This window comes from Teleopsis dalmanni, chromosome 1, assembly GCF_002237135.1.
Source record: "Teleopsis dalmanni isolate 2A chromosome 1, ASM223713v2, whole genome shotgun sequence".
Taxonomy (NCBI): Eukaryota; Metazoa; Arthropoda; class Insecta; order Diptera; family Diopsidae; genus Teleopsis; species Teleopsis dalmanni.
The window spans coordinates 33,487,410-33,502,011 of record NC_051846.1 but is presented as its reverse complement, the minus strand read 5'-3'; the positions used below and the strand labels follow the sequence as shown (position 1 = coordinate 33,502,011).

General features: G+C 30.5%; 1 protein-coding gene across 1 annotated transcript in view; it reads left to right on the top strand.

The window, feature by feature from the left end:
- LOC119679309 (protein rhomboid-like) overlaps positions 1-5,949 on the top strand; it is a 27,036-nt gene extending 21,087 nt beyond the window's left edge. Inside the window, exons 3-4 of the mRNA XM_038091586.1 lie at positions 5,086-5,503; positions 5,591-5,949. Coding sequence (XP_037947514.1) covers positions 5,086-5,503; positions 5,591-5,901 — 729 coding nt within the window. The 3' untranslated portion in view covers positions 5,902-5,949. The remainder of the gene's footprint in view (positions 1-5,085; positions 5,504-5,590) is intronic.
- The last annotated feature ends 8,653 nt before the right edge of the window (positions 5,950-14,602 follow it).

Here is a 14,602-nt window from a genome sequence, read left to right as displayed (position 1 = left end):
AGCTGACCCGGCGAACGTTGTTTCCCCTTGCAATTAATTTTCCTAGCTCAGCTGAGTTATAATATTTGTTGTTATTCAACTTAACCTTTAGCATTTTAATGCGAAAATTATTTTAAATTGATTTTTTCTTTTGAACTACAAAAAGTTCACATGCATTACTTATGTTACAAATATTTTCATGTTACTTCAAATCCTTATAAGCACTACATTTTAAATGAAAAAAGATTATTGTTTATCACTTCATCAGACTAAGTAATAATTGACCTCAGATCTGCATACCTCCCCGAGGAGCTTGTAACCATTCAGAGATTTGATAACGCGGTGTTGGTAAGTCTGTCAGATTTCATAAACAATTTCACCGCAGTATGATTATAGGTGAGCCAATTTTTAATCTTAAGTTATATGGTAGCATTCCTGGTTTGTATAGTTGTCGTTTAGCAGTCTGTTTGAAACGGTAGTGAACAACTGGACCAACTGGTTGTGATTTTTTAAAAACGGTTCTAAAATACCCACAATTTCTTGCTCCTCCATCTGCTCGATATGGCTGTACTGGCAACGTGCGTTTATTTGCTGCTTCTCATCACCCATGAAGTAGATTTGCAGAAATTTGGGATTATTATTAGGCATCAGCATTAAAGAACCAATTTGGTGATACACTTGGCCCTGAATCTTAAGCGTTGATTGAAAATTACAACCAATCTCATTCTGAACGATTTTTGTTGTTGCAAATGATGTCATTTGAAAGCACGAATTGAATTTGCGAATTTTACGAAAAAAACAATATAGATTAAGATGTAGCTCCAGCCAATAGTGCTTTCAATGGTTCTAGCGGCGAATTCAATGGTGGCAATACAATTTTTTCAGATGCGCAGCAGAAACCGGCCGATTCACCTTTGTATTTGAGTGCATGACAGTGGTGGCACTGTTTGTTCATAGCACCGATTACAATTCGTGAATGTGACGAATAGTCGATATCCGACTCATATTCATATTGTTTTTTTTGTACGTTATTTATACCTTTTATACCTTTATATATATATATACGTTATTGTACGTTATTTTATAATTCTTCTTTTTTGTGTGTGTTCAAGTGAATTCAAGGATGGTTTAGATTCACAATTTGGTCCACTGGATAACGTTTTTTTAATTATTATTATATACTGCGGAATTTAAATGCACTTAAGCTATACAATTTTACGATTCATTTTAGAGATTTTAAACTTTTTAAACAAATCAAAGTAAGCATGGATAAATTTTAAATTTCTAATATAAATGTATATGGATAACAAAAAATAAAAAATTAATTAAAAAGACATTATCCAGTGGGCCAAATTGTGAATCTAAACCTTCCTTGAATCCACTTGAACACCCACAAAAAATTTCATCAAAATCGGTTCAGCCGTTTAGGAGAAGTTCACTGTCAACACACGTACAGAAGAATTATATATATAAGATTTACCATATTATTTCTAGTATGACCAATAAATATGTCAAAATATTGAAAGAAAAAATATTCAATTCCAGCTTGGGGAGTAAAAAAATATTAGAGAGTTGAAATGTTGTACTACCATATTGTTTCTAGTGTAGTAGATAGGTAGGTTGGAGTGGCGGCCCTATTTACAAAAGCCCACACAAATTGCGGCACCACAGGAAAAGCATTGGTACGTACATAGATTTAAATCAGTATATATTCAACGCCGAAAAAGGTAACGACTCCCACATCACGTAAAAGGAAACCAATGTGACAGTTCTATAAATTTGGCCAGGTTCCTAACATTACAGGATGGCAGCTCAGTCAAATCGGTGAGAAAAGTGGTTCCGAAGATTTTTTAATCTTCTTCTAGCTAAAGAACGAACAACTGGCACATAAGATGGAGCACAGCACCTTCTCATCCTCAAAGCCACGAACCCTTGACAAAAAATCATTATGGAATAGCTCAATAAATGAGCATGCCCTTTCTATCCTCGCAATGTCCTGTCAGCAAAATAACCGTGGTAATGAGCAGAGTTCCCGCTTTAAGTTCACAAGTCGCTAAATATTAAACCAAGGAAAAAAATATGTCAATTCCAGATCAAAAGAGAAAGAAATATTAGAGAGTATATCAAAAACAAATCGTGCCAATCGAATCTGTTAATATCTACATAAATTCTTCAATTTCCCCTTCTTTAAGGAATGTTAGTCTGTTTAGTATTACCCTCCCTGCTTCAACTATGCAGCACATGCTATGTCCCTTCAATTCATGCTATGTGACTAGGTACAATCTATAATGACTTTTTTAGGCTTTCGGCTAAAGAGGTAACTAAGAGGTAACTGTAGTCTACTTCATGTCAATGTCCATTATTGGTTAGGAAAAGAATTTAAAACTCCCGGTGGCCTTTACCGAACTATCAGAACTGTTGTCCTACAAAATTGGCCAAGTTTATAGACTTTGCAATAAAGAGTTTTTATTTCACTTGCAAAAATATGAAAACAACAGATAATGCTTGTCTTATAAAAGATGTATTCAAAATACTTTTTTCAAATCAAAACAGGTCCTAGAGTGTTACGAGCTTCTGCAATCACTTGCAGCTCGGAATAAGGTAAGCCTTTACTGGGTTCCGGGCCACAGAGGAGTTTTGGGAAATGAAAAAGCTGATGAGCTAGCCAGAACTGCATCAAAAACTGTTTTTATATTCTCTCAACCCTTTTGTGGATTAACTGGGCCATTACAAAACAGATTATCAAGGAAATGGAAAATCATATGCGGCTGAGTACTGCGTAAACTTTCCAGGACTCAGACAAAGCAAATCACTGATAACACTGTACTCCTACAAATACATTCTTAAATTCTCAAAATGTGATTTAAGGTTGATAACGGGTTTCATTATGGTCTGAAATATCACCTTCATAAACTACAATTATCTGCTAACTCGGAATGCAGATTATGCCTCGAAGATGAGGAAACGATCATGCACATTCTTTGTGACTGACCAGCTTTAATAACGCACAGAAGAAACCTGTTTCATAAAGAATTTCTGTCACCAAAATAGATTAAGAACTCTTCTCTGGATTTAGTTCTAGACTTTATTCACAAAGCTTTAAGGGGCTTTGTTTAATCAATAGTGAAACTGTTACAATATGTCTCTTCTGGCCACAGTACCGGCTGTTGGGCAATTTTCACGTCTACTCTTTAATAATAACGATTTTTTAAAACTTAAAATTTTTTCTGCTTAAAAATTGTACCTATTTGAAAATCTTTACTTATTCGTCGTCAGACAGTTAAATAGAAGAAATGATTGGAAATAATGTCTCTAAGCAAACATAAGCCACCAAAGTTATCTTCACTGTTATTATATATCTGTTATACTAAAAGTTTAGGAGGAGTATTTAGCAAATTCATTCAATTTAGAATTTCATTAAAATAAAATGGTAATAACACTTTAAAAGCTTTTTCTGATATCATACTACATTATCTAAAAATTATGACACCTATTAACATTAAACTGATTTATGGTACGAGAATAAATTGAAAGAGTCTTTTCTCTTATAAATAAATTTTTTTCAATATTCTTCAGAAACGAATCATTTTCATAAATTTTTAGTATTCTATGCTCTACGTTGAATACTCTTTTTTATTAAATTAAGTGGATGTGAACTATTGAGAAAGTGCTAATCCCCTTAAGAATAAAAGTTTAAACAGAAAATGCAATTGATTCCAGTTGAAATAAAAATTTAACTAAAGTGAGTGACAGACATGATTTATTTGCTGCCACTTTATTGATTCAACCAGACTTAAAGGAGACAACTGAACATGCTTGGTCACACAAGTGGAACTTACGTCTACTGTTTGGGTTTGGGTTTGGGTTGGGAACAACGTAAATACAGTATTTGCCACGTCCACCAACAATCGCTTGTGTGAAATCGAAAGCTACTTACTGCAAAAAAGTGAAATATTGAGCACAATTGTTGACTAAGGGTTAGTCTGATTGGGTTGCCATATTCCATTTCATACGTGAATAATGCAAACCCAATGTAAAAAAAATTTAAAAAACAGTGCTCAAATATCACAAGCGAAGCTATAGAAAAATTTAATAAATTTGCTTAGACTGTCTGCTGTGGTTGAAAACAGAAGCGTAAGCACACATAATTTAATTGGAAATATTCAAGTCATTGTGGACACCTAACTGACAGGCTCGCCACATCAGACAGGGTCAACAGTACTGCAGTCAAGCAGAGAACGATAATGCTTAGCACCGGTACGAGCAAAGTGCGTATTAGAAGGGTAACAAAGTGGAAACGTAACGTAACACTCACGAAAACTAAACAGTCTAGGTTTGGTCTACGCTCATAGTTTACATGGCATTCAAGACTGTCTAGTCTTGGCTATTGAGAAACTTTTGCACCAATACGTCTCGGGCGGCGTAACTAATAGGAAAATAGTTCATATGTCTACGCATGAAGCACACATCTACAGCATTGCTAAGGGAGTCACAAGTTACGTGTTTGTCTGACACAAAGTCTGGACGGCAAAATAGCAGAAAATATAGTCTGCTGTATTATTTAATGGGGCGAAACATAATGGGGTTGGAGCATGACTATACTTCTAGGTTTTTTTTTCAGAAAAATCTTTTTTTTTGTGGGTTTTCATTTGTATTTCCTATGAATTTTTTGCCACAGTTTGTTTGCCACGTTGCTACGTAAACATAAATAACTTTTAAGCCAAACAAACTGTTTGCATAAATTTCATATCGTGCCGCAAACATAGCCACACTTCCGCATAGATTCTATAAGCAAACGCTGAAGCTGAATTGCCAAGATTTTTTCTTCGAAATATAAAAAAAAATATTTTGGAAATTAATAATAAAATCACGCTCAGCTACGTGAATATTGAATATTTTCTGTTGCTTGTGGCCAAGAGATTTTCTACTCAACATCAATTTTGCATATTTTAGATGTAATTTATAGGTTTTTGGCAATATGCTTATCAAAATTTATTATTTTAGAATTTCAACAAGTATTTGAATTATATGAAAAAATCATTATTAATGTCAAATAAAAAAATACTTCCTTCCGCCCCTTTCACTTTTTACTATTCATTTTAACAGATCGGCGTCTTCGTCTTTGACTATCTGACGGTAGCTCCAGTGAATGAATTGAGCAACAGTAATGTACCCAGTGAATCGGTGTTTATTTATCGACCGGATCGCCGTCTGGAGATTTGGCGTTACGTATCTTACATGTTGTTGCATGCGAACTGGTTTCATCTGAGCTTCAACATTCTGATTCAACTGCTCTTCGGTGTGCCCTTGGAATTGGTGCACGGTTCGTTGCGTGTTGCTGTCATCTATTTGGCGGGTGTTTTTGCTGGATCGTTGGGCACTAGCGTTGTGGACTCGGAAGTGTATTTAGTCGGAGCTAGCGGCGGCGTTTATGCACTACTAGCTGCACAATTAGCAAGTATTTTGTTGAACTTTGAACAAATGCGTTACGGTATCTTACAGTTGATGTCAGTGATTATTTTTGGTAATTTAAGAAATAACTTGCTTTATATAGTATCTATTAAATAAATAATTTTTCTATATATAAACATTATTTTGCATTTATTTTTAGTTTCCTGTGATTTGGGCTTCGCATTTTATACAAAGTATTTTTCAACTGAAATTAGAGGTCTGCCTGCAGTTTCGTATATCGCTCATCTGACGGGTTCCTTGGCTGGCTTCACAGTGGCACTTTTAATATTGAAAAATTTTGAGAGTAAGACTCAATCGAAAGTGATTTGGTGGATTGCTTTAAGCTCCTATTTGACATTTACAATATTCGCGATTGTATTCAACTTACTAAATACAATGACTGCACAAAGGCTTGAAGAAGAGGGCGAGGAATTAAAACAACATTTGTTACATGATTTGGGTATTTCCTAGGTGAATTAATGCAACTTTATAAAATTTTATAAACTTTTTAAGAGTTACTTTTAAGGTTACATTATATTTTTTAATTTATTAGTTCTCATTAAACATTTAATTAATTTTGCTAAGTATAAATTACCACTAGCAGTATTCTAACTCTGTATTAAAGAACTCTTAAATATATCTTCTATTCTTATTTTAACTTACTGAAACCCAAAACATTAAATAAATAGTTGTGATATTGCCAAAGACTGAAATATAGCAAACTGAAAATAAACTACAAAATGAGTAAATATTTTATTATAAGAACTTTAAGCATCTCATATATATATAATATTTCAAAAATTGGTCAAAAAGACCTTAAACTATAAATTAAGAAAAAAAAATAAATTGCTCAATTACTTGCGAGGAATATTTTCTTGTAGATTAAGTAAAATATATGCAGTAGATTAAATTCCTTTTCTTCATTTAAGCTCAAATTCAAAAAAGAAAAAACGTAAGATATCAAAATTTGTTAAAAAAAATAAAATTAAATAAAAAATAAAAATTAAATTTATCCCAATAACATAATAATTTAATATCATTTGTCTATTTGGTATCCAACCATTCATTTTATTATCAATCATTTTTATTAATTTATTATTTGAATGAACAAAATTTTTTAATAATGATTTTGTTTTTTAAAATGGGCTAATTTATTATTAGTTGCTTAAAACACTTTTTAAAGAAAATTTTAGTTTTTAAAAAATTTTATTTAAACAATATTTCGACTATATTCTATAAACATCTTCAGGGTACTACAATATTCTTAAAGAATTGTATAGTAATACAATGCACATTATAAGAACATTGTATTACTCTGAAGATGACTATTAAGTATAGTCGAAATTTTTTGTTTAAATAAAATTTTTTAAAATTTAAAATTTTTTTTAAAAAGTGTATATTTTAACTATTGACAAATTAGCCCGTCTTAAATACACAATTATTATATCAATAATTTTTCAATAAACTTGAATAGATTAAATGATTGTTATAGAGTTTGGTTTTTCAAATTATTTTACAGCCAGGAAATGCATAGAGGTGATATATCTATTATTCCATTTTAGGTTTTTTTTCTTTTCTTTCTAAACTATACGCCTGCTAACCCATATGTCAATAAGAAAGAATTTATAAACAGTTTTGCTTCTAACTATCTTATAATCTGAAAAATTTAAAACTCATAACTAGAATCTAGAATATATGAACTTCTTATAACAAAACTAGTCAAAACTGTATCTGCATATGTTACATGTAATACTAATATATATAACTATATCATATAAATGTAAGGGATAATATGAAATATATATTCTGGATATGTAAATTTAAAATTTTTAACATATATATATATATATTTAACCATTTCAATACATAATGAAATACCAATAAATTGTATCAATAAATATATCAATAAATTGTATATTAATTTTAATTTCTCAATATCAATTTAATTAGAAAATCTGATTTCAAAATATTAAATAAAATACTGAGATTAGATTATCAAAATTGCAATAAATCATTCTACTAATACCAAAGATATTATATTAACAAATTGAATGAATTAATATTGTAAGTTGTAAAATTTTAAACTTATTCAAAAGTAATAAAAAATTTAAAATATAATAATAATAATAATCGTTATTAAAATTAATATTGTTTAAAACCATTATTTATTAAACTAAATTATTAATATTTAAATATGATAAAATTAATTCATTTTACAGAATCTTTGCTCAATTTTTATATATTGTAGTTAATATATTATTTCAAATTAGAAACTGATTATTTATTATGAAACTATCTATTATCTATTATTCTGACTTTGTAACAATAAACAATATTAAAATAAAGTTTTGCTTTATGTTAAAAACGTGGTGGGAAATTTATTTTCCTAAAATGTAAGTATATAGTATATAAAATTATGGCTTTGCATTTTTCACAGGATCTACTGGAACTAATATATATATATATAAATATTTAGTTTTTATTTTAAAAACTTAAATGCATAGAATTAAAACTATTTGGTTATCGTTTATGAAGTCATAAATGTTTCCTGACTATGATGTTTTCTGATATTTTACGATGAAACGATTCTGTCACACTCTGTATCTCTATAAATATTTAAAATTAATCTCTCGACCCACACGATTTTTTTACGGTTCTTCGGACAAAGTGTTACCTCCCAAGGTTAAAACAAGTGGATTAACATAATTAATTCCTACTGTTATTAGAAATATTTCTGTGTAAATTTGTAGATGATATTATAATTTTAAAAATAGTTGAAAAAATTTTAGTAAAGGAAACTATTTTTTAGCAATTTGCTTAAAATCGGTTCCAGAACAAAATCAACGAGTTGTTGAATAGTCTTTAATAATTTTATTTAGTTTGTTCCTGATTATTTATTTTTATAGCGAAAAATGTCTGTCACATCTATATAGATATCAAACCTTCTTTATCTCGAAACTACAAACCAAATTAATCAAAATAATTCCAAATAATTATTTCAGTAACATCTTAAGAAACTGGTAGCCGAGACCAATCTTGAAAAATCGAACATACGAATAAGTAGAATATACACTACATAAGGATTATTACAACATTTTTACACAGGATTCTTATACTTACCCGCAATCTCTAGAAGTCTTAGGTTCGTTGTAGATCGTAAACGACAAGATTGTTCTCATGCCAGCAGAAAGTAACTTATAGCAACTATAAGATCATAACAGTCTGAACATAGTGCTATAATTAAGTTAGGGCGCGACCTAAATCAACAGTCAACACCTTCGCTCTTAAACATCGATGATCGATTTTAAGTTTTCAATGTAAAAGATTGAGATAAGTATATTTATTAAAAAATAATATAAATATTATAATAAATAACATTATAAATAAATATTAAATAACCTACTTAAATAGGAATTATAAATAAAATTGTTTAAGTATGATCACGAAAAAAAATGAGATACACTAACCAATATTATCTCCGAGTATTAACCCTGTTTAAACCGTTCGCCTTCCAGATAAATCTGAGAAGATTCAACAACTCCACCTAAGTTATTTGTGCAAGGTCAATAAAGCAAGAATCTGTTAGACATTAAAATTGTTTCCTTTGAAGTCCCAGACAATGAGAGTACTTAATGGACTCTATATCCACTTCATTTTCGCAACTCCTGTATATTATAATTATCAAAGTAGGCTATCTTACATGCACGGGTTAATCACAAATTACCCCTTCAGTACTCTAGTAAGTATGAAATATAGGTTTACTAAAGTTTTCTTTTTATTCCTGCTTAATCTGGGTCAAAAGAGTCCAGCAATATTGCAATATTCAAGATTAGTTCAGAAGTTATTTGAAACCGTATTACTGAATTCGTTTATGCAGTTAACAGAATTCGTAGCGATGTGTCGACTTCACTTATTTGCATATCAGAAATACATATAAGAATGTATAGTTAGTTTTAATATATAGAATATACACAATTAGGTTTTATATTAATAGATGTTAAGATTGCTTGATTTATAACGTTTGTGATTGGTAAATATATTCAATTCAATATAGATTTACTCTTAATCTATCTACATCTAACATTCTTACAGTTATTATTTATATTTTTTATAAATATATATATCGAATCAATTTACACTTTACCTGTCAAGTCAACAGCTGTGAATTTCAGGTAATCTCGTTACTCTGCCAAAATATCTAGAGTGTTATAAATTAATACAAGTGTTATACATTTTGATCGAGACTCACCAATCGAAAATGAAAACTGCACTAAATGAGAATCTGAATTGAAAAAGTTATTCCATATATACCAATCGAAAACGGCATTAGCCTCTACCGGAAAATCTTATTTGAAAATTTTATTTGAAATCCTTTCTAAGAAAATGTCACATTTATTAGCATATTTAAAATAGCTTTTTTTCCATAATTTTCACCTTTCATTTTGCGAAAAATTTCAGGTGTTTTATGAAAAAATGCACAGTTCGCAGGAGCAAAAACTTAACAGAAAAGTTTGGCCTCAAGGCAAAAATTGCGCTGAACTTGCAAAAATAAGAAGCTGAAAATCGTAAAAAAGTGGGATCATCTGCCCTCCATTTATTCCGTTTACTACATTTACTTTTTAAAGAATGTTTTATTTAATATCCAGCAATGGCGATAGTTTTTGTTGCCTTCGAAATGTGTTCGAGTACTTGCGGCATGAAAGTTGCGCTACCGAAGGCCCGCCGCGTGCTAAGCGAAAGCCAAAAGTAATGCTGCAACCCAAAAAATGAAGTAGTCTGGATGAGAATGGAGAACGGCGCGATGCTGCTGTACAGCACTAAATTAGCCAAATTACTAGTTGCATCATTTGTGGCTTGTTGCTTCTTCATTATGCTGCATTTTTTGCGACATGCAACATAAATGCTAAATTTAAAGAGAATTTAAGACTGGAAAAAATGTGCGAATATGATTGCTGTTGCATTTGCTTGAAAGGATTAACTTTGATTGGAATTTGTTATTGGAATTTTTTTGTTTTGTTCTTTGTTAAGAATATTAAATGAAATTATTGAATTATTGAACTGTTTATCATTTTTTATTTGCATATGCAGTACGCCGCGCTCACCGCAAAAGGTTGTAATTTAAATTTCAGTTTCATTATTTTTTGCTGCATTTAATGTCCAACGCATTTTTAATAAAACAACGAGATGAAAAAGCGAGGGCCTTAAACTTTTTTTAAATGCAAATTTTTACTTAAAATTATTTCAATTAAATGCCAAAGAAATTTTGCAGCTTGCAGGAGGTTTTATGGATTTGCGCTGCGTTGCACAGAATTTTTACATAATTTTTGCCTTTTAACGTGATTTTTTATTTAAAGTTGCAGCATCTGCAACTGCAAACCGAAAGTCAATTAAATGTTAAAGAACTTGGTCAATTATTTTGAGCGACCACAAATTATTGCTGCAGACAAGATGTAATCCATTCAGGGAATGCTTTTTTATCCTTTTATTGTTTTGTATTTTTTTTTATTTTTTTGAAATTTTGAATTTATTTTAAAGAAAGCAAAATCTTGCAATTCTTTGTCGTTGAAAGTTTGTCTCTGTTGCTGTTGCATGTGCGGCCCGGTACGCTACCACACATGGCCATGCCATCAATCTGTTAGCCAGACAAACAGACAAAGGTCTTCATTAAATTAATATCTTCGAAGGCGGTTGGTTGTTGGTTGCTGGTTGTTATTGTTTGTTGTGTTTCATTACCGAGCCAAACAACATTCCAAGTTAGTGCCTTTGATTGCGTACTGCAAAATTGGTAACTGACTGGCTGACTGATTCGTATCTGAAATTGATTGCCATGTTCAATGTCACAAACATTGTCAAATACTCGGCCTCAGCCTCAGCATCAGCCTCAGCTTCAACCTCTCTAGTTACTCTGATATAACGATCTCTGTTGCATGGGTGTGCTATTGTGGTGCATTTCGACATTATGGCCACATATTGACTTCGACTTCGATTTAATGATGATTTAACGAGGATTTAAGCGATTTACTTTTGAATATCCTTTGTCTTTCCATTTTATGCGTACGTGCATTAAAGTCAGCATAGTTGTACGCTAAATTGTCTGAATTGAACCATCAATGTCGCATCAAATGCGCAACATTAACTGCCACCAAATGAGCTACAAAGGAAAAATAATCAATATGCGAGCATGAAAGTACAATCTGGATTATTGAATGCAGTTCTTTACTATGTGATGTTCTTTACTATGTAAAGAACAACTTAATAACATCATTTGCAAGCCTGCGCTCCTATATGCCAGCCTAATGGAGTTTATGGTGTTCCATTTCATTTGGCAGACAATAACTTGGTTTTTCTGATACATTGATTGACGTACTTACTTTTGATTAAATTTTTAATATAAGTACATGGCATCTTGTTTTTAGTTTAAAATATATAAAAAATTCAAAATTAATTTAATTTTTAATTTTAATTACTTTTTGACTCTTCAATTAATTAATAAATAATAAAATTTTATAGTTGTAATTTACTACTATTCTAAATATCTGTCTATCCGAAAATATAGTGAAAAGGAATAGAGTGAACCCAGAGAACTGGCAAACGATAGAGTCGTATGTGATTGAAATCCTCAAAGCGTAGAAATAAGGTCTAGAAAGCAGAACTAAAATCAAATAGCGTGACACCAAGAAAATTCGGTGAAAAAGTATAATAAAGCTCTGGACGCAGATCGAAAATCACAAAAACATGGCATGGGAAATGCCAACATAAAAGGGACCCTCCCCGAAGTAATGCGAAAACGGATCTAAGGGAGAATAAGTCTCCCCCTTAAATATAACAGAAGTTATATTTAAAAAGAGTTAAGTCTAAAATTGTGGTGTATTCTACATGAAAGACATTTTCTGATTTTTAAGCATATAGCAAAGTCTAGAACTCTATACTCCACATAGAGAGACAATTTCGGATTTTTAAATATCAACTGTAGATGGGCAAGTCATTTCAATTTTGCATAACATAATCATTCTACTTATATCAAGTAAAAGGTTTGTTTCAAACACACTTACTTCATCTTTTTATTAATTTTTTTGTCGAAAGTGACGCGTCTTATGATAAATAGAAACTATTTAAAAGTTAGAAGAGTTCGAATAGAAATAAAAACACAACAACAAAAATTTTAGTTAATTTATTGAAATTTGGCTGACCATACAGCGCTGTTTTGAGTATTGCGAAGTACTCATCATCAGTGGTTTTAGGAAATAATCGAACTTTTTAATTAGTTTATAGTCCCTTTATAAATTGTTTGACCAGGCTTAGATATTAAACTTAACAATTATTTAATTTTATTGCAATGTGGAGCATATGATCCACGTGAATTTCTGTTAAAATTGCCCATGATAATTGTATTATGATCTATTACATATGACCATTAGAAAAAGATATGATAACTATGCCAAAAACCAGAAAAAATATTTTGTTCCGTTGCCATACTTCCCATGATTTGATTAGGTGGGTTAGAATACTAACCCGAGTGGAAGGGAGAGGCAGAAAGAAGCATGAAATATGTTCGCGAATATTGATTTTAAAAATTCTTAAGCTTTTAATAATTTATGAATGAGTTTTCATTTAAATAGCTTCATATTGTAAAATTTTTACAATCACTTGAACATCGTTTTGGTACCCTATTTGAACCTAAAATGTGAACGAGCTCTCATATCGCTATTGTGCATATTAATAGTTATAATTGGTTTTAGAAATGTAAAACTGTTACGTGTGTAATACATTTAATCGAATTAAAAAACCATTTCATCCAGATTTTTGGCAACAGTATCGAATGGCAACAACGTACAAATTGCGAAATTGCGAACTGCAAACTAATCGCTTAAATCACTCCGGACGAATTAGAGCTCAAACGTAAAAATATGTTTGCCCAAAACACATTTTGGTTCAAATTATATAATCAATTTTCATAAATATTTTCCTGATAATAAACTTTTTCATGTATGGATAACACAGTAATATATACATTTATAAATTGTATCTGTTACATCGAAAATTTTGTGGACTTTTAACTAATGAACCTCGTTCACTAAGCTCAGCAGATCTGCATGCAAACAGTTTTTCGTTATTGCCTTTGTTGCTGATATGATTTCGGTTATTTATTACACAGATAATTTGTTAAAAATATTTATTTAAATATGAGTAGAATATAGCATATTCGTATATATGTGAGTTTGTGGCAAGCAATTTTGCGCGTAATTAATTGTTATTGACACTTGAGAACATTAGAAATAATTTTCATAAATTTACTGAACTCAATTTGTGAGTATCGCTTAGGGATTTCACATTTTCATAAAGTTGCATTTTATACACTTTTAACTCATAATGAACTCAGATAATTTTCCTATTATTTTAGTAAATTTGTGTAATTGCATTTAATGTATTATATTTTACATCATAAAATATGTAAGCTTAATTTAATGGTAAAAAATAATTCAGTAATTTTTACCTTAAGGCATCGTATAATTGCAGTAAATTTAAAACTAATTATCGTAAAAATGTTTAGAGTTTAATTAAATAGTTTTATAATTTTATGCATATGCTAAATATACGACTACGCTTTTATATGACATTGCCAATTACCGCTCACTTACTTGAACTAATTCATTTTTCTTTCTAAATATAATATTCTTCCAACTCAATATATTTGATCCACAGATATTTCATGGTTTTTAATAATAATTTTTCCCAATACGATTTGTGAAAAATAATATCCTGCAGTTTTTTGGCAGAATATCATTTTTCTTACGTTTAGTGCATTGTAAGAAGACAACAAGGACCTATTATTAAGCTGAGCAATAATACAGACAATAATATCACCATTCCTTCTGATGTAGAAATATGATATAATAAAATATATTAGAAGCTGTATCCAGAGAATGGTACTTAATAGGGACTCTATATCAATCGTGCATTGAGTAGCACACCATGCATTTATTAGACGTGAAATTTCACTTAATGCCGCTAAATACTTAAGCTAAATGGTCTTAGACTTTATGCAACTTCAAAGTGAAAGGTTACAGATTTTGTGCGATATTTTCACGGTTATTTACTTCAGTCCTAAGAAATATGGACTATAACTCTTCTATTCTCTAATTTAGCAGAAAATTTTTAATTGATTCTCTGT